The sequence below is a fragment of the Varanus komodoensis genome, unplaced genomic scaffold (genome assembly GCF_004798865.1).
Source record: "Varanus komodoensis strain SLA01 unplaced genomic scaffold, ASM479886v1 scaffold6_4, whole genome shotgun sequence".
NCBI classification, from domain to species: Eukaryota; Metazoa; Chordata; class Lepidosauria; order Squamata; family Varanidae; genus Varanus; species Varanus komodoensis.
Window position 1 is genome coordinate 10,377,816 of NW_025336347.1, and position 22,310 is coordinate 10,400,125.

General features: G+C 45.5%; 1 protein-coding gene across 3 annotated transcripts in view; it reads left to right on the forward strand.

The window, feature by feature from the left end:
• Positions 1 to 14,795, forward strand: part of TAFA4 (TAFA chemokine like family member 4) — a 128,212-nt gene extending 113,417 nt beyond the window's left edge. For 2 of the 3 annotated variants that reach the window (XM_044451880.1, XM_044451879.1), the window contains one exon: positions 6,232 to 6,546. In XM_044451880.1, the coding sequence (XP_044307815.1) occupies positions 6,232 to 6,416 (185 nt within the window). In that variant the 3' untranslated portion in view covers positions 6,417 to 6,546. Of the gene's footprint in view, positions 1 to 6,231; positions 6,547 to 13,120 lie in introns of those variants that run through there. The other variant, XM_044451881.1, reaches the window with a different exon arrangement.
• The last annotated feature ends 7,515 nt before the right edge of the window (positions 14,796 to 22,310 follow it).

The window sequence follows — 22,310 nt, forward strand, 5'->3', positions numbered from 1 at the left end:
GTGCATAAAACAGCTGTAGGCAGCCTGACACCCTTCAGATGTTTAGAATACAGCTGCCATGATCCCTGCCAGTGTTTGCTGGGGCTGATAGGAGTTGGAACCTAAAACATCTGGAATGCACCAAATTGCCTACCGCTATTGTAAAGGGTGGCTCTGAGTAAAATGTGGCTCAAGCCAAGGAATTTGCACACCGTAGGAACTTGGAGGGTATCCTATGGTGTTTTAGCAAGAATTTTGCTGTTACTTTGTATCTAGGTAACCCAATAATCCCAGAGGATTTAATCCCAATTTTGTAATAAATCTTTATCTTCCTGCTGAAGTCTGCTACCAAAACTAAAGCAATCTTCTGATATGTCAGTGCCTTTGAAAACATAATTAGGAAATACTCTGAATACACTGAATTGCTCTAGAGAGAAAAGTAATTCTACATCCCACCAGGATTCTCTCAACAAGATGTTACTCCATAGTTTCTTTGTAGCTGTGAAAGAAAACACACACAAACCAAATTTAAGCAGTTGGTTGTTTACTTACCCTGGGATTGCAGGACCATCAAACCTGCTGTTAGAAGAATCAGGGTTTGCAGTCTCCATGAAAGCAACAAGATAACCCACAAGAGAAGGCGTAATGGAGGGTCTGCTTGCTTTTCTCTTGTGAAGTGGGCTGATGTTTCTTGTTGGAATGCAAAGCTTTTGTAAGCACAGCACTCCTTGTCTTCTTCCAGGCAGAGCGGAGGTAGGGAACCCCTGGCCCATAGGCCTCGTGGAATTTCCTCCTCTGGCCTGCAGAGTGTTTGGGTCCCTCTGTGAGACCCAGCCCTTGTTCTGGAAGCTACAAAGCGCTTAGGAATAGGCAGGGAGATCCCCTTGTTATCCAAGTAGGAGATAACAAGGAAGTTGGAGTGTTGCAGTGGGGGACTGGAAGATCAACTTCTAGTCCCCACCCAGTTGTGAAGTTTGTTGGCTGACTTTGGAACAGGATCAAATGGAGCTATGAAAGCTGCCTTGGTTTCCTCACAGAAGAAAAAAAAAGTGGGATATAAATGCCATGATAGTATAGTATAGTAATCTTTGAGCCCTCCGTTCACTTGAACTGGATATCTGAGGTTGTCCTCTGCAAAGGAGGATGCTTGAGTGACCTGGCACTCATCCAATTTCTCAGCAACCGATTCAGAAGCTGTACATTGTTCCACTGAAACTGCCCCATGTTCTTTCTCCTAGATAACTTAGCTGATCCTCATGCATGAATTGGAGATGATCTATTTACTGAGGGCTGTTTAAATCAGGACCTAGAATTAATGTTAGGGCTTTGCTGAACCTGGTCCATTTCTTTGCTTGTTTTTCTAAGTACCACATAACACCCTTTGGGAGGCTTGTCTGGTTGGCAAGAGCATCTTCTCCCTTGCTTTTAGAGTTGTAAAACTACAACCTTGTTGGTCTACCAGTTAATGGCCTGACAGGCTCTTTCCTTGTCTCATACCCATCTACCACTTCAGCTTTTTATCAGGGCTTAAATAACAGAGTGGGGGAAAATGTGCACCCCCTAAGTTCCTTGTATTCGTTCTGTTTTGGCCAGCTACCCAGCCAAACTGACAGCCTCTTATTAGGTAGAGTAGAATGGTTACCTCAAGCTGCAGGTGCCAGGTGGCAGCAGCCTCCCACCATTTCCCACGAGTCCTTTAAATTTATTTATTTTATTTTATTTTTCAATCTATATCCTGCCTTTTTCCTACAAAGGACTCAAGGCAGCTTACAACTCCTCCTCCATCTTATCCCCACAACAACAACCCTGTGAGGTAGGTTGGGCTGAGAGCCTGTGACTGGCCCAAAGTCACCCAGTTGGCTCCATGGCCGAGCGGGGACTCGAACCCAGGTCGTCTGAGTCAAAGTCCCATGCTCTTAACCACTACACCACACTGGCTCTCCTTCTGCATCCTCTAATCTAACCTGCTGCCCGCAGGTGCAGTGGAGGATGTCCCATCGTTGCTGTTGAATCGGTGGCCCTCAGTGGCTACTAGCCTTGCTGGCTCTGTGCTCCCTCCTTCAGCAGAGGCGGCCTGCCTGCACACACCAGTTGCTGAGGAGCTGGGCAGGCGGGGCTCTTGCACTCATCCTGCTTGAGGGATCCTGCGGGCAGCTGGTTTGCCACCCTGTGTACGGAGTGCTGGACTGGATGGACCTTTGGGCTGATCCAGCACGGCTTTGCTTACGTTCCTACATAGGTTGTTGAATGCAATTCAGCTGCGCATCCAGTCAGATTCTATGCATGGAATGTGCGCAGAGACTGTGTGTGAGGCAGGAAGGGGTGTGTACACCAACTTGTCCTTTTCTGCTGACAGCAAAAAGATCTTAGGCTAGATTTGGACTGACCAGAATATGCCTCCGAAAATTCTTTGCAAAGGATTGTGGGTCAAAGCATGGCCTTTCTACTCTCTCAGTGCAGTTAGCTATAGCAGAGGCATCCTAGGCCCTTTTGATGGGAAAGGAAAAAAAGGAGGACAAGCCCATAGAGGATTCCCATAATGACTTTCTCACATCCTATCCCATGTTTAACCTTTTTACTGGTATTTTACAAGACTTATGGTTAACTACAATTGAATTAATAAGCAGTTTTGAGGGAAATGATCACAATATAAGTATCATGAACACACACACTCTTTTAAAATCAAACTAGTTAGTCATGAACTAGTCAAACCAGAATAAGTATTTATTGAAAACTCTAGGATAGGCTTTTAAAAAAAAAACCTCCTTTAGTATTTGCATATTTTATTAAATGAAACCTCTGGTAATGAAATTACCTGCAGTAATGATAGACTTTTACCCAAAGATATCTCTAGCTGTTACCTACATAGAAAATGCATAACGGAAATGAAATAATTGAATCAACATCCAAGCTACCAAATTTACCATTGTCATCCTGCTGTTAGTTAACCTAATTTAGGGTTTGGGACAAAGAGAAAAAAAAATTTCTGTAAATTAATGACTTACTGGTTTGTCCTTTACATGTAAGAACTGTGATTTTGTATACTGCTGTAGAGCAAAGAATTGTAATCAGCAGTGAAGCTTCAAATAATGTGTTCATAGTACAAGAATGTTAGACAACAAAATTAACATTTGTTTCCATATTTCAACTTCTAATTCAGTTTAGATTGTGAACCAATATCTTCTCTCGTAATTTTTTAGGAATTGATGAATTGCATCCACTGAATCAAATTAAATAAGGGTTGTATAAATAAATACACTTTATAGATTTTCCCCCAAGGAAAAAATACAGTATGAAAAATAGTAATGAAGAAGTGAAAGAGATAACTGATTACAGGCAACTGCCTTGCTTGCAATCTCATACAGAAGCTGCTTAAAGCTTATTGAAGCCAAAGGAATTTAGGCTGCCATTGAACACAAGGAGACATATTTCTGCCTAAATGCACATTAAACACAGTTAAGCACCTCAATACTGTTCAGGATTGCAGCATCAATGCACAAACACCTTGCTTTGCTTAAACAGAGTTATAAGAAGGCATCTCAGTGGCCTCCTGATGTTTTTGGTGGGGCCAATCAGATTAATTGGAGTCCCAGCTCACAGGACGCTGTGGTCTCAGAGCAGGGACACCGAGGGCCATGCCCCTGCCCTGCCCCAGATTCTGCTGGTGTTGCAGCCTCCTTCGCTCATCCTCCGTGGCGCTTCATCTGGATAGCCAAACACAGCTGTCTAGATAAAAATCAGGGCACAGCACACTGTAGCACAGGGGTCCTCAGACTTTCTCAACCGGAGGCCAGTTGAAAGGCGGCGGAGATGGGAGTGGGCCAGTGAGGCGGGGGTGCCCGGGGGCACGGGCTGGTGAGGTGGTGGCAGGTGCGCTCGTGGCGGCGGCGGGCATGCGCGGCGGCGGCTTGCTTGGAGATCTCCCAGCAAGTCCAAAACCATCTTGTGTGGCGAGGTGGGTGGCGGCGGCGGGCGCAGGGAGTCCAAAACCTCTGAGGCGGGCCGGATAAATGGGCATGGTGGGCCGGATCCGGCCCATGGGCTGTAGTTTGAGGACCCATGCTGGAGCAGATTCATTCCCTCTTCCTTCAGCACAAGAGGGAGGGATGCATGAGCATGTCAATTTTGTTCACAAAAGATGTTGGTATCTCCCACCTGAAGCTCCAGCATAACCAGATGTCCCATGGAAATACCCATGAACTGGCAAATCTCCTAATTTGCACAAAGTTCAGGGTTGACTGTGTCAGCACCACTTCAGCGTATGGAAGAAATTTGGACAAACTGGGAGAGATTTGTGCATATCTCCTCTTCAGTTGACTTGTATAGTTTTCTCATTATGCAAATTAAACAGTAAACGGGCACTGGGAATGAGATGGTGTTTGGAGCATCTTGGTGATCCTGAACATTATTCATTCACTTGCTTATTTATTATTGAAAGCTTTTCTGACCTGTCCACTACTAGAGTCTTGGGATGACTTATAAAAAATGAGTAGAATAAAACAAGCAGCATGGCATCTGACAATTAAATACTAAAACCCCAGTTAAGAACAATTAAACATTTAAATAATGGGAAAATAAAAAGGGTTTTGCCTGATGCTGAAAAGAGTATAAAGTCGGCGCCAGGTGAACCTCTCTGGGGAGCAGTTTCCATAGTCCGGGGAGCAGATGATCTGGGGAGCAGGCTCCACGGTTCTCTGCCACTGCAAAGGAGACCTTGCCCTGGTTCGTCACCCTCCTAATCTCCTTCAAGGAGGGCCCCCAGAGCAGGACCTCTGCCTCAGATCTCAAGGGGCAGGATTTCTAAGGCAGAGGAACGGAAGGGCTTTGTGTGGGGTTCATGAAGCAGGGACAATATCTAGTAGTACTGCCAGACCAGATCGGAGGGACTCTGGGCAAAGATGTCCCCTACTGCTTTCTCTGCTTACCCTCCCTCCTTTCACCTGCTCTTACTGCCATGCCTGCTGTTTTCTCTTACCCCTTGCATGCTGAGAAGGTGTAGAATGGGAATGAATTGGGCCCCTTCCCCACTGTCTTGCAAAATTTATAGAGGTTAGATAGTGAAGTGCCTGAATGCCTGAGAACCTGTGTGAAAAGTGTGGAAGGGAGGGAGGGAGGGAAGACGGAAGGATGGACGGATGGACAGATGGACGGACGGGAAGCCCATTCATTCCCTTCCTCCCTGGTGCTTTTATTCTTGCTTATTCTTGCTTCCCCCCCCCCAACTCTTAATAAGCATTGGTGAGATCTGGTGGTGGTAATAGTGGTGGTCTAGAAGGCTCTAAATGATAATTTAATGCTTTTAGAGATGAAATAAAACTTTAAATAAAGTCTGAGCGAGCAACAGTGTAAAGTTCCACTGGTGCCCATTGGCTTTATTTTCAGCAGACCTCTGGGGAATGAAAATGGGAGGCATGCCTGGAATAACAATGCTGTAAATTTTTGGTCCCCCTGGTCAGCAGGGTCCAGAAAGTGCCTCATGGTCTATCCCTAGTGCTGTCACCAAACGCATCCCATCTTAGCTATCGAACTATTGTCAAGTTTTTCTTTTCCTGATCAAAGGTGCACATGGAGGAGAAGCTGGTCTGTTTCATCCACAGCAAGACTGCAGCCAAAATAGCCTTGCCTTCTGGTACAGCTAGGAGTTTTAGAAAATTTTTCTCCATTGGCACCAATGGGGGCTGTTTCCCAAGCATCCTGGCCACGCAGGAGGGGTGTTATTTCTGGTTCCAGTGGTGATTAGGAGGGGAGGGATACATCTCCCCATTCCTGCGTGCTGACTTCCCGGCACACCATCTGCCAGGAAGATGTTTAGCCTGGCCCGTAGTGAAAGTAGTTTGAGGGATTTACTTGCCCTTAGCAATGTCCTTAGCAGACCAGACAAATCTGAATGGCTGCATGCTGGTCGCGTCCAGAAGATGACGATGCTGGGTTGGCTTGTGGCAGTGGCACGGGGCTTCAGATGCAAAGAATGTGTGAGAGGTGCATGGAACAGCGTAAGCAGGAAGGAAAAGTGGTCCCACTGTTTCATTCTCAACTGGAAAGATGCACAAGAGCAACATTAGCTACTTTTGAGGGTGCCGTGTGTTTGTGATGATGGCATCACGTGGCTAATGGTCTTGCTGGTGAGTGCAGTAAGGCAACATATCTGGAAGATACCAGGATGGGAAGACTTCACTTGCCTCTGAGTCATTTGATAATTTGAAACTTGCACCAGTTTCCTCTTTGAAAAGCCATGTTGCCTTTGTCTTCCAGCTGCTATTGTTGTCCAGAAGTGGTGGTGTCATATGAACCCTTGTCTGGAAGGAGAAGAATGTAAAGTACTGCCAGATTATTCAGGTTGGTCGTGCAGCAGTGGAAACAAAGTCAAAACTACCAAGGTGAGTTCATGCGAGCTGCCCATCTTTGTTGTCAGGTTAGCCAATGATGGGGTAAATTAATTCGAGTCTACACTAGACAAAATAATGAGAGAGCTATGATTGGATCTCTGGGAGGCGTTGCTTTTTATTTTTTTAATAGCACCCATTTACTAACATAACTTGTGGAACAGAAACAAAATCCTGCATTCTTTGACTGATTCTTAGTTCTTTCTTTGGAGTTATACAGTGAGGATTGTTTCTTGTAAAATGGTTTCTGGCCTTTATCAGACCACAGAAGAGGACACTGCTTTGTATAGGCATGTACTAGGGTAGGTGGCTCTGATTTGGTGTCCCACCCTGTGCAGGGAGTTCTCATGTGCTCATATTCCCCCATTCCGTCAGATTTAGAAGGAGTATGTGCATTTCTGTGGGCTGATCTGCTCCTTGCAAATAAACGAGGCAATCTCTGCTCACAAGAGCCGCAACCGCTGCCTGGGCAGCCCTTACGGAGAACCTTGCTCAGAAGAGTTGCCTTACTGCATTGCTCACTCTTTTGCGGGGACTGGGCTTCACACAAAGGTTGGCTAGATTTGCCTTCTCATCCAATTGCCCCAGCTCTGCTGGTCAAGCAGCTTTAAAAAGCCAGCAAGACATTGGACACAGCGAACATTTGAATAAATAGAAATGGTGTTTCATATTTGTTTTTTGTTGCATTTCATAAGCTGTTGTAAACTGACCAGAGACTTCAGTTATTGGACAATATAGAATAGTAGTAGGAGGAGGAGGAGATCTGAATGTGGCAACCTTAAACATACCTAGCAGGGAAGGAGAGGGAAGCATATGGCCTCCAGATGTTGTGAAGCGAATCTCTCATCAGCTCAGGCAAGCATAGCCACTGGTGAGTGAATGAAGAAAGCAGTCCAACGTCATCTGGAGGTCACCATTTCCTCATGTCTCTACTAGGAACCAAGTCCTTGCGAAATTGGGAGTGACCTTCTCTTAAAGATAAACTGCATGCTGCCCACACAGAAGGTCCCGTGTTCAATTCTTGGCATCACTAGTTTAAAAGGAGGTGATCTGTCAGACTCCCTTCCAAGTCCCTAAAGGGCCACTGTGGCCAAAGTACCCAATGGCTAGTTTGAGATCATGCACTCACAGGCTGAGCATGGGCTGTCATTAAGCCATGGACTGTTGTTCAGATGTGGGTTATGGTGCTGCCTGAACCCAGCTGCCTGAACAGGCTATGGCTGATAACCACAAACAACTGATAAAGAGATGCCTGGGCTCAGATGGCACAATAACCTCGTGCGAGGGAGCAGGCCGCCCCTTCCTTCTCCTTCTCTCAAATCGACGCAGCCCAATGCCTATTACAGCGCACACGGTTGCAGCTTGAATCATACCATTCTGAGCAGTCACATCGACTTCCCTGGGCTAATTTTGCAATGGGGAAAGCACAAAGCCTGCCCATGTGGGTGCCTGTTGGGGATCAGGAGACATTCCCCCTCAGCCCCGTTAACCCCAACAAATTTCTGTCCATCGCAAGATCTACCATTGCCAACTGTGGGTAGCTGGTGAGGTCAGCGATGGCCATCATCCTGGCTGTCCTGTCCGTCCTGCTGTCGTGAAGTCTTTGGTGCACATAGGGAGAGGGAGGCTTCCCGTGGGAACCAGACTTCGTTGCAGGGAGATGTATGTTTGGTGCCAGTGGTTCAAACTCCCCCCACCCGTGATGCTCTTCAGAGGGAAGAGGGCACAGAGAAGGGTAGGATTCAGGGAGAAACCGAAAGCGTACAGCAGCCGGAGGCCAATCGAGAGGTTGCTGAGGGAGCGGTTGAGACGCCTGCTGATAATGGTCTTGAGAACACAGGAGTTAGCCTTGACTGAGGGGAGTTGGCAGATGCGCGCTCTTGCAGGAGCATGCGCGGACTGGGGCTCTTGGAGACAAGAGAGTTGGAACAACGGAGGGAGAGAGGTTTGCCAGAGCCACCCGGCGAGGGACGGCCCAGGCAAGTTAAAAGTATCCTGTGAACTCATCTCATTCAGAAAGAGAGGACAACTTCGTCATCGTCATCGTCATCATCTATAGGAGTTGTAATTGTTAACTCTGTGTAGAATAAAGACTCTAGAAGCGACAAAGGGGTTCATTGCTTTCATTGGGAAGGAGCACCATCCGCACGACACCTGCAAGGCCTCGCTCTCTGGGCCGCAGGTGGAGCAGGGCAGGGACATGTTGCAGCCGTTCCGCTCTAATTTGCCCCCCTCCAGCCCACTCCCTCTGAGCCACTTGGCTTTGTAACTGGTTTGCTGCTCTCAGGCGGTAGGGAATGCTGCTGCCGCTCCAGACCTGCTAGTCCCCTTCCTTGCCCTCCCCCATGACCCTGCATGCCCATGAGGGCAGAGAATTCACAAGAGATAAACTGCTGTGGTGGTGGAGGAGGAACTGGAATTGGAAATACCCATGTTGGCTTCGGATTAGTTTGCTGCTTTATTTATTCAAGATGTTCATGAGCTGATTTTCTGTGTCAAGAGCAGCACACGCAGGAGGGCGAAAGTGGAGCATATCTGTGTGCACATGGCTGCATAAAGCAGGTGTGCAGCTGCTTTGAACCGTGTGAACGTGTTAAGGAATAGCAACAGTGAAGCCCTCTTAAAGGCCTGCCCTGAAGGAGCCAAATGCAAGGAAGAGTCCCCCCGACTTGCAGCTCTTTGCTGACCATAAGGGGCAGCCCATGGCGGAGTTGGGCATGGAGAAAGGAATGAGGAAGGAGCAGAGTGAGCGCTGTCTCCTTGGGGAGAGCAAGTTTGCGCAGAAGCAGGAGAATCAGGGCGACTAAAATAGAAATGAGCAGCGACTCGCTTTCCCTCTCAAGTGTGGGCATGATTTTTCAATACTCACTTCTGCCTTTGGTTTGAGATTAACTACTGTGCTGAATTAGCACCCAAGAGTGCTCTAAACTGGCTTTGCTTCGTTAAAGTAACAAGCCATTAACTCCCCTCTTCGAAGAGGAGATGCCCAAGAGTGCAATCCGCATCCCACTGAAGTCAGGGCAAAGCTCACTTTGATCTTAATGGGTTAGCATTGCACCCGAAGGTGCTGCAAGTATCTTTAATTTGATAAGATGGCTGTGATGGGCCTTTTCCACTTTCTTGTTTTTCTGTGAGTATACTTTTCAGAGGGAGAGACAAGCAGGGCTTGGGCGTATCCAAAGAAAGCACATAAGCCACCTCTTAGACTGTGAATCGATGTACTTGGCACGTCTCTGTGAGTTTAGCTTGGGGCTCCAGCTTTTGTGCATGGGGGTGGGGAGGCAAGGAAGTTTCAGAGTAAGTTGGGGATGTCAGTTTTTGATTGCCAGATTCCCCAAAGTGCAGCCATTTCATCAGGTGCTTCCACAAGTTAAAATATAATTCCCCGAATCATCGTGAAGCAGTAGGATAGTTTTTATTCTCATCGTCATCACTCACCTTGGGAATACCTCTAGATTCATGAAAGGTTGTGGCTATTGTCAGTCCAAACAAAGTGACTCTGCACTGAATAAAACATTTTTTTCTTTTCCTTTTTCTTCTGTGCATGAAAAAGATTTCTGTAGTAGTAGAATCATTTGTTTCATTTTGGATTGTTCCATGATAGAGTTTACAAGGTGAGAAATTTTCAGAAGTGTTTTACCGTTGCTTCCTTCTGCGCAGCACTAGCCAGAGTTAGCTCAAGTGTCAGTGCCATTTTATGTGAAATATACCCCACCAGCATGACCTTCAGCTCCCACTGCTGCCCAGTAGCTGTTCTTTCGGAGATTCCCCAGCCCATCATGATTAGATAAATCCATTCTCTTCTGCTGATGGGACTGTGACTTCTTAAGAGGGTGGCTACACCTCAGTCTGGTGTCTTAGGTTTGACTGGTCCACCTTGGGTGACCCTGCCAGGAGACTGGACTAGGAAAGGAGTCTGGCCTCCTCTTGGCATTGTTTTCGGCTTCTTCAGTGCTCTCAAACCTTCCTACCATGTTAAGGTGTGCATCCAAGAGGGAAACAAATGAATCTACTATTGCAATTTTTAAAACACAGGATTAAAAATGAAAAAGAGGAAAAGAGTAGGGGTGGGGGAAGAGACCTTTTCGAGAAGATCACAGAAATCAAAGGGAAATTCAAACCTATTCAATGTTGACAGACCAACAAGGGAATATAAGTTCTGACCAGGGTAAAATAAAGAAAAGGGGGAAGCAGTATACAGAAGAACTATGCAGCAGAGATTAAAGGATGACAGATTCCTTCAGAGAAGAATCCTATGAGGAAGAACATGCAATATTAGAAAATAAATTGACTCTTAGCCTTCAAATAGCCAGTTAGAGGGATTTGAGCTTTTTAAAAAAGCAGTCAGCTTAACTCTTCTCTCTGTGCTGTGTGTAAGATCAGGAAAGTTACTTAGGTGACTGGGGATGGGGGAGGATGAAATGCAAAATTCTTGTGTTATTATCCTATTGCATGTTGTTAATAGTCACAGTAACTGTTTGGATGAGATGAATATAGGCACAGAAATAAACCATTTTTGGTGTGATAATTTTTCCCAATAAAAATTAATGAAACACATTTTACTGTTTACATTCACGGAGCACAGCTAATTAACAGAGCTGTTTAAAAATGTACATAAAACCTGAAAACTATAAAGACCAGTATCCCTACCTGAAGCAAACACAGGAGCTCTCGAACTTTCCTGCATTTTGTTAGCTTTTTTTTCTCCATGGCTCTGAAGATTCCTACTTGTCCTTTAGCTCTTAGTAAACTGCTTGCATTTAATTGCAAAGCAACATGCTAGGTAATGTCTGACTATCCTATTTACTGCTGCTGTGCTTGTGTTCCTTCAAAAGCATGCAAGATTTATTTATTTATTATCACACATCTATATACTTCTCTGCGGTGACACCCTGATTGTGGAACATGCTCCCCAGAGAGGTTCGCCTGGTGCCAACGCTTCTTTCCTTTCGGCGTCAGGTCAAAACCTTTTTATTCTCCCAATATTTTAATTAACCTGTTTTATTTAGTGGTTTTATACTAACATTGGATGCTGTGCAGCGGTTACTCTTATTTTTATTTTATTGTATTAATTTGTTGTTGACTGTCCTGAGACGTCTGTGATGGGACGGTATAGAAAAGTCTTAAATAAATAATAAATACAATACAGCTCCCCAACAAAATTATCATAGTAGCAAATGCAATGCGAAGGAAGGCAGGCAGGCAGGCAGGCAGGCAGGACAGGACAGGACAGGACAGGACAGGACAGGACAGGACAGGACAGGACAGGAAAGAGAAAAAAGATAAGACCAAAAACATCACGCTGGCTGAGTCACACTTCAGGGAAAGCCTGGGCAACAGATAGGTTTTTAGGAGGTGTCTAAGAGTGAAAAGGCTGGACAACGCCTGGGGTCATTTGGGCAGGTGCTGCAACACCACATGTTCTGTTGCCAGTATTTCCTCATTAAATGGCTCAAACAGCTGATTAAAAAAATCGCTGTAGGCATTTTACAGTTTAAAATGCAATGCAATAATAGTTCAAATAAAAGTACAAAATCAACAATACAAAACTAATGAGTTTGCCAAAACAGCATGAAACATTAAAAAAAACAAACCTAAAATATTTTCAGAGTCTTGTTTTTAGGGAGAGTGTGTTGTGGACCACAGGAGCTTTTATAGACCATCCATCCACTGGCATTTCAGGACAGTTTACAACAAGCGACAGATAAAAAGGCAAATAAAATGGCACAGCATTCAGTAATTCAATAATATAAAATCCACATTCAAACCAATTAAACATTAAAATAACTGGAAAATAAAAATGGTTTTGCCTGGCACCCAAAAGAAAAAAAGTGTTGGTGCCAGGCGAACCTCTCTGGGGAGCGTATTCCATAATTGGGGCACTACCACACAGAAGGCCCTCGTCTGGGTAACCACCTCCTGATCTCTTCCAAGGAGTGCTCCTGAAGAAGGAACTCAGATCTCAAGGGGCAGGAGGACGTATTGGGAAGGAGGCGCTCCTTCAGATATCCTGGACCCAAGCCATTTAGGGCTTTATAGGTCATCACCAGCACCTTGAATTGGGCCTGGACTGCAATTGGCAGCCGGTAGAGGACTGGCGTTATATGTGAATACCTTCCAGTTCCCGTTAACCTCCTGGCAGCTCTGTTCTGAACCAATTGAAGTATCCAGACCTTCTTCAAGGGCAGCCCCACTTAGAGCGCATTACAATAATCCAGTCGGGAAGTCACCAGGGCGTGTGCCCCCATTACTAGGCATTGCTCATCCAGGTAAGGGTGCAGTTGGTGAATCAGCCGAAGCTGAAGAAAAGGGCTCCGCAGCACCTTGCCACATATAGCAGAGTTCCTCTCTGGGGGCCGTAGGTGCGCAATCCAAAGAGGGCTATTCCCACCCAGGCAGCCATTGTGGAAAGTATCAGGGTAGCTTCCCTGAAACTGCATATGGATATGGGTGCCAGTGAGGGAAATAGGTGGGGAGGGAAAGGACCGAGAATGGGCGGGATTCAAAAGCCTCTTGCCCCAGCGATGCCTCAGAAGTCCGTATGGTAGCAAATCAGCTGAAAGGAGGAGCGGGGGGAGGCAAAGACTGCTTGCATTGCTCCTCTGCCAGCAGAGCATGGGATCCGTGGTACACAGAAGCAGAGGCTACGGTATGAGGCCCTGATGGCACGGCAACTCATAAAACCACTGCCAGTTCAGTGCCTTTCTAGTTTTGTTTATACACGCAGGGCTCACTTTCATCTTTTTCTTTGTGTGTAGGTGACACGGTAGCAGAACACAACCCTGTGCCAAAGCTGGAACCGAGGGACTTACAGCTGTATTACCTGTTGCACAGAGACATTCGTTTTGTGAGAATACTATCAAGCTGGACTGTCAAGAACTGGAGCAGTGCCCCTTTCTAATGCTGGCAGCATTCTTTAAGCTACACTTTTCTTACAAAGAACTGTATACATTTTAAAATCAAGAACGATGAGTCTATCCTTTTTATGCTCAAGACGAACATATGTAAACAAGCAACTAGAACACCCTCCGCAGTGCATCATCTCTAGGACTTGATTTATGGCATTATGAATCCTGGAACCTTGGTTGAGATGTGAAGCACCAGTAATAAATTCAAGTGAAGGAAAATGATAGAAAAGAAATCATCAAGAAAATGATAGGAAAGACAACTGAATTACTGATAGAAATTCTGCTTCAGTAAATTCCACTTACCTGAGATTGACTTAGTAGCAAACAAAGTAGGAAGTAAATAATTGTGGTTATTAAATAAGTAGCCCTTGCCAGTCTTCATATTCTGTTACAGTCTGTGAAGTTATGCTTCTTTCCATTTGTAGCGCTAAAGGCAGTAACAAAGATACTGGTTTCAAAATAGAGATGGATGCTAGTGTGCCAGACAGCCCTGTCTGCTGGGAAACGGGGGAACAGACATCTTCGTAGCTTCTTTGCTTCCAGAAATTGAAAGAAAATGGAGCCATTAATTACATATTTTCACCCAAGATGAGGAACAATGGGGTCACTGCTTTATATTCTCCTAATTACAACCGTGGAAAGTGACTTCATAAGAAATAGGATACTTTCCCCATGTATAGAGCTGGGGAAAGGTAGTTAAATAGATCTAATTTCTACACTGATTCTTGTTTGACAGGGCTGAATGGTGTGGAATTCTGACTAAAGCTCCCCACACTGCTGGAGTGCAGAGGTCAACAAGTAGGACAGTGCACCCACATGTACAATTAGAGCGTTACCCTGGTAGAAACTACCATTGATAAACTGGGCTAACAGCACTGGAGTGCCAGCCTGAGCAAAGCAAAGGAGCAAGCCCAGCTTGTTGTACTGCAAGACACAATCTCAATTTCCTTCTGATCGGTTGGTGCAGCTTTTCAAGCACTGACATAGATGAGTCTGGAACAAGAGGATGGGGCATAAAGCATCTTCATTTTTGTGATGGCTTAGAATTGCCTGTGTTTTGCATCTGTTATGATTGGCTGTGATCTACTGCTGAGCCCTGTGTCATCTCCTAGTGCCAGTGCAGCAAAATGGAAATTATTGATTGTAAGTCACTGAGCAATACACTGGGACTTGCTTATATTGCCAATGTAGCACCTAGAAAGAATAGTGGAAGGAAGCCGTTCTATTTGGAGTTTCTTGTTCTCATTGTATCCTATTAGATAGCAACTTTATTGCTCATAACTAAAGTTCTAGGTAAAAAGAGGGTCTTCACTTTCAGTTAGCTGCTATTTATACTGATTAGAATAATTAAACATCCAGTTCTTTGACAGACTACATTTTCTAGCTCATACAATTTATGACATGTAATTGTTTCCTATTATTTTAGTTGTATCTCATTCCAGTCTCCATCTTTCCCTAAGTGCTACATGCTTTTGTTTTGTCATCAGCCTGCATAAATGGAACTGTAAAAGGAGGTGAATTTATAGCCCGTCTGTTCCTGGTTGCATCATTTGACTTTAAAATGCATTGGAACATATTCAGATTCAGCAATGCAAACACATTTCTGCAGATGAACCATCACTGACCCAGCAATTGCTCTGCTTTATGTAAATTCTTCTGTGTTAACATATGCCCAATTTTGTAGATCCAGAAATGCCAAAAACGTGGAGACAGTGTTGCACTAATTTATTTAATTGTGTACAGGATTTCCTTGCTACAATGTGAAGCTGTCTAGAGTAGTAGTCATTGTTGACTTTTATTTTGTGAGAAACTTCTTGAAATATTCACACCATGTTCCAAGACATTCACAGAACTTTTTCCTCCTTTAAAAAGAGGAAAAATTCCTAATCTTGCTCTAGACTTTTAATTATGATTATTATTGTATTTGGTAATTAGTAAATTAGGAGGTTTTGCCACCTGGTTACATGTTTTAGAAAATTATTCCACTCTGCCACCTGAATGATTAGTCAGAGATGGTCTTTCCCATCATGTATTAACTCATTAAATTGGTTGGATCATTCAAGACCAAACAAAGCAATATATAAAATATTATCTCTTAAAGGATGAGTCAGATATATTGCAACAAGATCAAAAGAGGCACCTGCAAAATAACTCCTTGTTTAATTCCTCCAAGCATCTGCCCAATTTACGGGTAGATACTGAGGGTAGATTCACGTGCCAGTTTTCAACAGCAGAAGCTCACCAACAGAAGCAATAACCAGTGCTCAAGGCCTTATACATACAGGAATACAACTCCCCAGGAAAACCAGTGATATGGCACCAACTTGATGGATATTTAGATTCTGACCAGGCAAGGGTTTATACCACCTAATGAATATAAGGCGGCTAGTTGTGATGGCTATATGCTATGCGATGCTAGTTGCGAAGTCGTGTCTGACCCATTGCGACCCCATGGACAACATTCCTCCATGCTCTCCTATCCTCCACCATCCCCTGGGGTCCACCTAAGCTCACAACATTTCATTATGGCTAGACAATAGGCATTTAGAAACATGCTAGAAGCCTCCAAATAACATTTGTAGGGACTGTCTGGGAGAAGGCTATTGTCCTTAAAGCCACTGGCATAGGCCTGTCCATAGGTATCTGGTTGGCCATTGTGCGAAAGGGATGGTGAGCTAGTTCGGCCTCTGAACGGATTCAGCAGAGTTCTTCTTTTTGTTCATTGTGTCAGTTTTGCGCTTGCATTTGTGGGCTTATTTTGTCTCTAGGTTGCTGCATACCACTCAGGTAGAAAAGCAGGTTGCTTACCTGTAACTGATGTTCTTCGAGTGGCCATCTGTGCATTCACACATATGGGTGCTGAGCCTGTGCAGTGCCTAGGCTGGAAGGTTAGAAAGCTAACAGTTTTTGGTGGGAAAAGGCTCCGCTCCCCTCCCCCCCATACTATAAATAGAGCAGAGCGTCCGCCATTTTATTCAGTCTTGAAGAGCGACGTTCACCCCCTTGCAGTTAAAGACGGTATTACAATAAGCATCATCGGTACCGTAAGATCAGTGCAGAACCAACAAAAAAGCAAAATGCGGGGCCGGCGGGTGGGTTGTGTGAATGCACAGATGGCCACTTGAAGAACATCAGTTACAGGTAAGCAACCTGCTTTTCTTCGTCGTGGCCTCTGTGCATCACACATATGGGTGTTTAGCAAGCTTACCAGACTCGGAGGAGGGAGGTGTCGTCAATGAAGAATGGCGGAGAGAACTGCTCTTCCAAAGGAACAATCCTGTCTTGCACGTACATCACGCTGATAATGCTTGGCAAGAGTACATGGAGCAGCCCAGGCTGCGGCTCTGCAAATATCCTGGATCAGAACACCTGCCGCAAAAGCTGATGAAGTCGCTACTGCTCGTGTAGAATGGCCTCTTGGAAGCATAGGTAAGTCCATCTTTGCTAGTTGGTATGCCAGAACTATGGTCTGGACAATCCATTTAGACAGTCTTTGAGATGTGACTGGAGAGCCCTTGTCATGATCAGCGTATTTAATGAAGAGCCTATTAGAATTCCTGAAGGATTCTGTGCGAGACCTGTAGAAAGCTAGGCAGTGTCGAACATCGAGAGTGTGGAGACAGCGTTCAGTTGGAGTCGATGGGGATGGAAAGAACACGGGCAAGACAATGTCCTGATTCAAATGAAATGATGTAGCCACTTTAGGAAGAAACGTTGAATCCATCCGAAGGACAACCTTTTCCTTACGAAAATTCAAAAACGGTGGATCTATGCGAAGAGCACAAAGCTCACTAGCCCTTCTGGCTGAAGTGACCGCAACAAGAGAAGCAGTCTTCCACTACACTAAGCATAGATCCACAGTCGCCAAAGGTTCAAATGGGGGCTTTGTAAGCGCTTGGAGTACAACAGAAAGACTCCAAGTTGGCAGAACAGGACGGACTGACAGGTGAAGGTTCTGTAGTCCTTTTAGAAAACGGCGAATCAGAGGTTGAGAAAAAAACCGATGAGCCCTGTATGTTGCCACGGTAATGTGAAATGTCAGCGGTGTAAACTTTTATAGATGACGGTTTAAGTCCCGAACGGTGTAATTCAAATAGAAATTGTAAAACGTTCTCAATAGAGGCCGATCCCAGAGAAAAAGAATGGCAGTTGGCAAGGGATGAGAATCTTCTCCATTTCGCCGTGTAAGATCGACACGTAGACGGTCTTAGTGCAGATTCGAGAATCGCTTGGATATCAGGATGTAAGACTGTCGGTCCCAAAGCAGTTCCTGACGGTCCCGAAGGGAGATTTGGTCGCATAGTCTGTTGAACTGAGTATTCTGTTTGTCCAGATGCCATCGGGATCGATGGAGCAGCTAAGTCCAGTGGATGTTCCATGCTGTCAACTTCAGAGAAGCCAGGTCCGGGTGTCGGATCGCTCCGTTGTGCTGTGTTAACAAGTGAGGAATCGCTGGAAGCCGACGAAATACACCTTTGGACCAGATGATGAGAGCGGTGAACCAAGGTTGTCTTGGCCGCCACGGGGTTATTAATATTCCCGTAGCATTGTCTTGAACAATCTTCGATACAACCCTCATCAAAAGGGGGATCGGGGGAGACGCGTAAAAAGTCAAATTGTTCCAAGTGATCATGAGGGCATCTCCCCTCGAGTCCTGTCCGATACCCGCCCTGGAACAAAACAGTTCGTATACCCTGTTCTCTCGGGTAGCGAACAAGTCTATGTCTGGGTATCCCCACAGACGGAACAGTTCGTCGCAAATCAGCCGATCCAACTCCCACTCTTGAGTCGTTGACATCTGTCTGCTCAGTGCATCTGCTTCCACGTTGTCGGTCCCTGCAAGGTGGACTGCCAGTAGCATTATGTCCCTTGGGATACACCAATCCCAAATTTGCATCGACAATCAAGCCAAGATGGGTGACTTTGTCCCGCCCTGCTTGTTGCTGTAAAAGACAGCAGCGATGTTATTGGATGCAATCTGGACAACTTGGCGGTGTAGGACGGTCTTGAAGGATTTGAGAGCGTTGAAAATTGCCAGAAGCTCGAGGAAGATGATGTGCTTCCTCGTTTCTTGTCGGTTCCAAGTCCCTTGGACCCGAAGTCCTGCACATGCTGCACCCCATCCGATGAGGACGCATCAGTGTACAATGTCAGTGTCGGTTGAGGCGTCGGAACGGAACACCGATAGATAAATTGTCTGCAGTAGTCCACCATGTCAAGGTATGAAGGATCGAAGGTGGAATCCGAATAAACTTGCTTTGCGAGTCCTGGTGGTAGTGGTATTGTTTGCTGGAAGAGGAGGTCTCCGGGGATGGTGGAGGTCTCCTCTCTGCATGCCCAGAAGTGGGCAGCATCTCCCTCGAGATCGATGCTGAGTGATGGTCCCATGGATAATAAGCGTAGGGTTGGTATCTACTCCAGCCAGGGAAGCCACCATAACCAGGCATAGGCCACTCATCCAATTGGCGGTCAGCTGAACGGCTTCTGCACCCAGGTGGCGATACAGGTTCCGCAGGTGGCCCAGTGGTAGGCATTGGGGTTGGAGAGCGTTCCCTCGGTGGGGAGTCTCTGATCTCTCCATCTGAGATCGATTCCCTAAGCGGCGGCTCCGGCTGTGGAGAAGACGCGCTCTCAGGCCGGACAATTTGCCTGGGGGATCCTGGCGGAGTCACCTGCATTGCTGATTGCAGGGCTGGTCCCGAGGGAGTTGGTACCGTGGCGGCAGTTGGTACCGAGAACCCGGACGAACCCGAACCCCGATGTTTGGGCGATCGAGCTTTTTGCCCTTATGGACCGCCTTGGCCATTTTATCTTTCCTCGTTTTTTTGTGCCCAGAGGATTTATCAGATTCTGAAAGCTTACGCTTCTCCTTTTGCTTAGTCGGGGGAGAAGGTAGCTGTTGCGCTTCCATTGAGGCAGCGCCTTCGTCCAAAGGACGCTGTGGAGGTGCGGCTGATGTTGAAGCAGGGCGCTTGGATGGCACGGCCAAGGCAGAGGCGGAGCGCTGAGAAGGCACAGTCAAAGAAGAGGTAGGCCTTGAGACCAATTGGTCTGATTGTAGCAAGGCCTGGTCCCAAAGTAACTTGTGGAGATGATTCCCCCTATTCTTCTTGACCTGTTTGGTAAAGGCCAAGCAATGCCCGCACTTGTCGGTCCTATGCCCCTTGCCAAGGCAGAGGAGGCATAGGTCGTGCGGGTCGACGGGAGACATTTTGGAGCCACACTCGCTACATTTGCGAAATGCCGCCCGCTGCGCCATCATGAAAAGGAAGAAAGGAGATGATAGTGCAGAGGGTAAAGAATAATATTTTTGGTTTTTTTAGAAGAAAGAGAAGAAGAAACTACAACATGGGTAAGAGAAAAAAACTGGGAGTATAACAAGGTAAGTATAACAAGGTATAAGAACCGTAACGAGCACAAGGCAAGAATCTAAGCGAGAGACGAACTGGCACAAGGCACAGCGAAGGGCAGTCGCAAAGACTGAATAAAATGGCGGATGCTCTGCTCTAGTTATACTATGTGGGGGAGGGGAGGGGAGTGGAGCCTTTTCCCGCCAAAAACCGTTAGCTTTCTATTCTTCCAGCCTAGGCACTGCGCAGGCGCAGCACCCATATGTGTGATGTACAGAGGCCATGACAAAGAATGTATGTGGCACTGGGATTGCATAATTCAAAAGCAATTAAGTTGGTTCTAGTAGCATCTCTAGACAAGCCAGTTCGAAAAAACAACAGCAAATGTTTTGGTTAATCCATTAGTACAAGGAAAGAAAATGGCAATAGCCCGAGTGCAACGCAGAGTTCTCTGTGCTCAAGCCCAGCAGTTTCACTGGTTTTCAGGATGTCTGTATTGGATCGTGGGCATCATGTCTTGGCTAGGATTGGTGTCTCAACCAACCAGTAGATACTTACCTGGGAGTATGTCCCACTGAAAGCAATGGGGCTTCTGAGTGAGTATGTGTAGGTTTGCTCTGTATGGTGTATGTCTACCTTCCTGAATGTCATGTGGAGTTACCCACCTGGATTAGAGAGATGGAGAAAAAGGTTTGTTCCTTAAAGTGTCTTGCCAGTCACATGCCATTCTTTATGGACGAGACCAATTTAAATTCTGAGAAGAGGGAAGCAACATTCCACCTAGATGTTTTGGATTACATCTTCCATGATCCCTCACCATTAACCCTGCTGGATGGATATGAGAGGAATTGTAGTATATCCCATTTGGAAGGCACTCAGCAGGGGGAGGTTGATCTAGAGATGGTAATGATCAACTGCAGAATTTAAGTTTGTATTTCAAAAGGAGTTTCTTGCTTGGTAAGTCCTAGCCTAAGGGTTTGAATCTGTTAGTGTGCTTTAAATAGCTGTCTCTGTTAATCGGTCCAGCTAAACTTTGAACAAAATTTCACAAAATATAGTGGTTTAAATTAACAGCCTGAACTAACCTTCAACGACCTTTCTGTTTTATGCACCATTATGCCTGGTTTATTGTAGGCTTGTGGGAAAATGCTCCCAACAGAAGAAAAATAATACTACTGTTCAAACACTCAAGGACCTGATCTAGCCTTGATACAAGCATTTTCCACTCTCCATAATACTAACAGGAACTGTATGCTGGTTTTAAGGTTGGCGGGGGAATCTATGGATAAAAGAATGTTCCTGGCAGAAATTTACACCCAGGAATATGAAATGAAATCTTGCTAATAAAACTGCAAGATAGTAGATGAAGCTTGCAGCCTCCTGCTCTTTTTCTTGATAGTATATTGTGTATCTTATGCTCCTGAGCCAGTTTTCTTCTCCCTTGGCAAGCAGAGTCACTGGAAGTAAACATCCATGCAGTGTGTCCCATAACACGGAGTCTTTCCACAAGAGGTAGGATTGTATGACTCAGATTGAAACAGGAAGTAGTCTGCAGGAACAAATGGGGCAGTTTCCACAGGAGAAAGAAGCAGTGCATCTTTCTGAGGATCAGTACTGAGACATTTGCTAATTTTTTCCATAAATCTCATGCAGTCTGGAGAGAACAGGCAGTTAACCAAATATTCAGATATCACAAAGGATAACTAAAATAAAATCTCCAGATTAGACCAATAGGTAACAAATACATTTACAATAGGCAAATGAGATTCTATAGAACTGATACGTCCAGTCTGGCACCCTTTAAATATGTTGGACTGTAACTACCAAAGCTTCATCATACTGACTGAAGGTGATGGGACTTGTAGTCCAGCATATTTGGACAGTATTAGCTTTGGGAAGGCTATCTTATGTGACTACAAACAGTAACAGTGGGAAAAATATTCCCAACCATATATGAACTCTTTGGGTACAAATTGGGACTGAAGCTCCATGACAGGAACCTTGAACTCATTGTAGGCATCTCACTGAGCACACGGGCTTTGTAGTGGTGCCAGGCAAATACCATATTGTGAATTAATTGGTAAAGTGTCGATAATATGACTGTTACAATCATCACGCTGTGCAACCAATTGTCTGGCTGTATTAGGAACACTGTCTATAATTTTGGCCACCCAAGCTAACATTATTATCACAGGAGGCAGGATCATCTTGTCTATGTCTATAGGGAATGAATAAAATACTTAATAGCTTTTAGCTGAGCGGGGGTGATGGCTGAAGAAGCAGGGGCGATGTCAAGTTTTATGAATGATATGGAGACACGGGAACTTTCCTGACACTTAGAACTAGGGCTGCCCAATTAAATTCATTCTCAGTCATTTCAGGGCAGACCAAAGGAAATTCTGTTTTACACAGCAGAAAGTTAACTGTAATCCACTAGCAAGTAATTTGCTGTCAAAAAAAAGTGATAAGTGAGATCCAGTGTGGTGTAGTGGTTAAGAGCATGGGACTGGGACTCAGGCGATCTGGGTTCTAGTCCCCGCTCGGCCATGGAGCCAACTGGGTGACTTTGGGCCAGTCACAGACTCAGCCCAACCTACCTCATAGGGTTGTTGTTGTGGGGATAAGATGGAGGAGGAGAATGATGTAAGCTGCCTTGAGCCCTTTGTAGGAAAAAGGCAGGATATAAATTG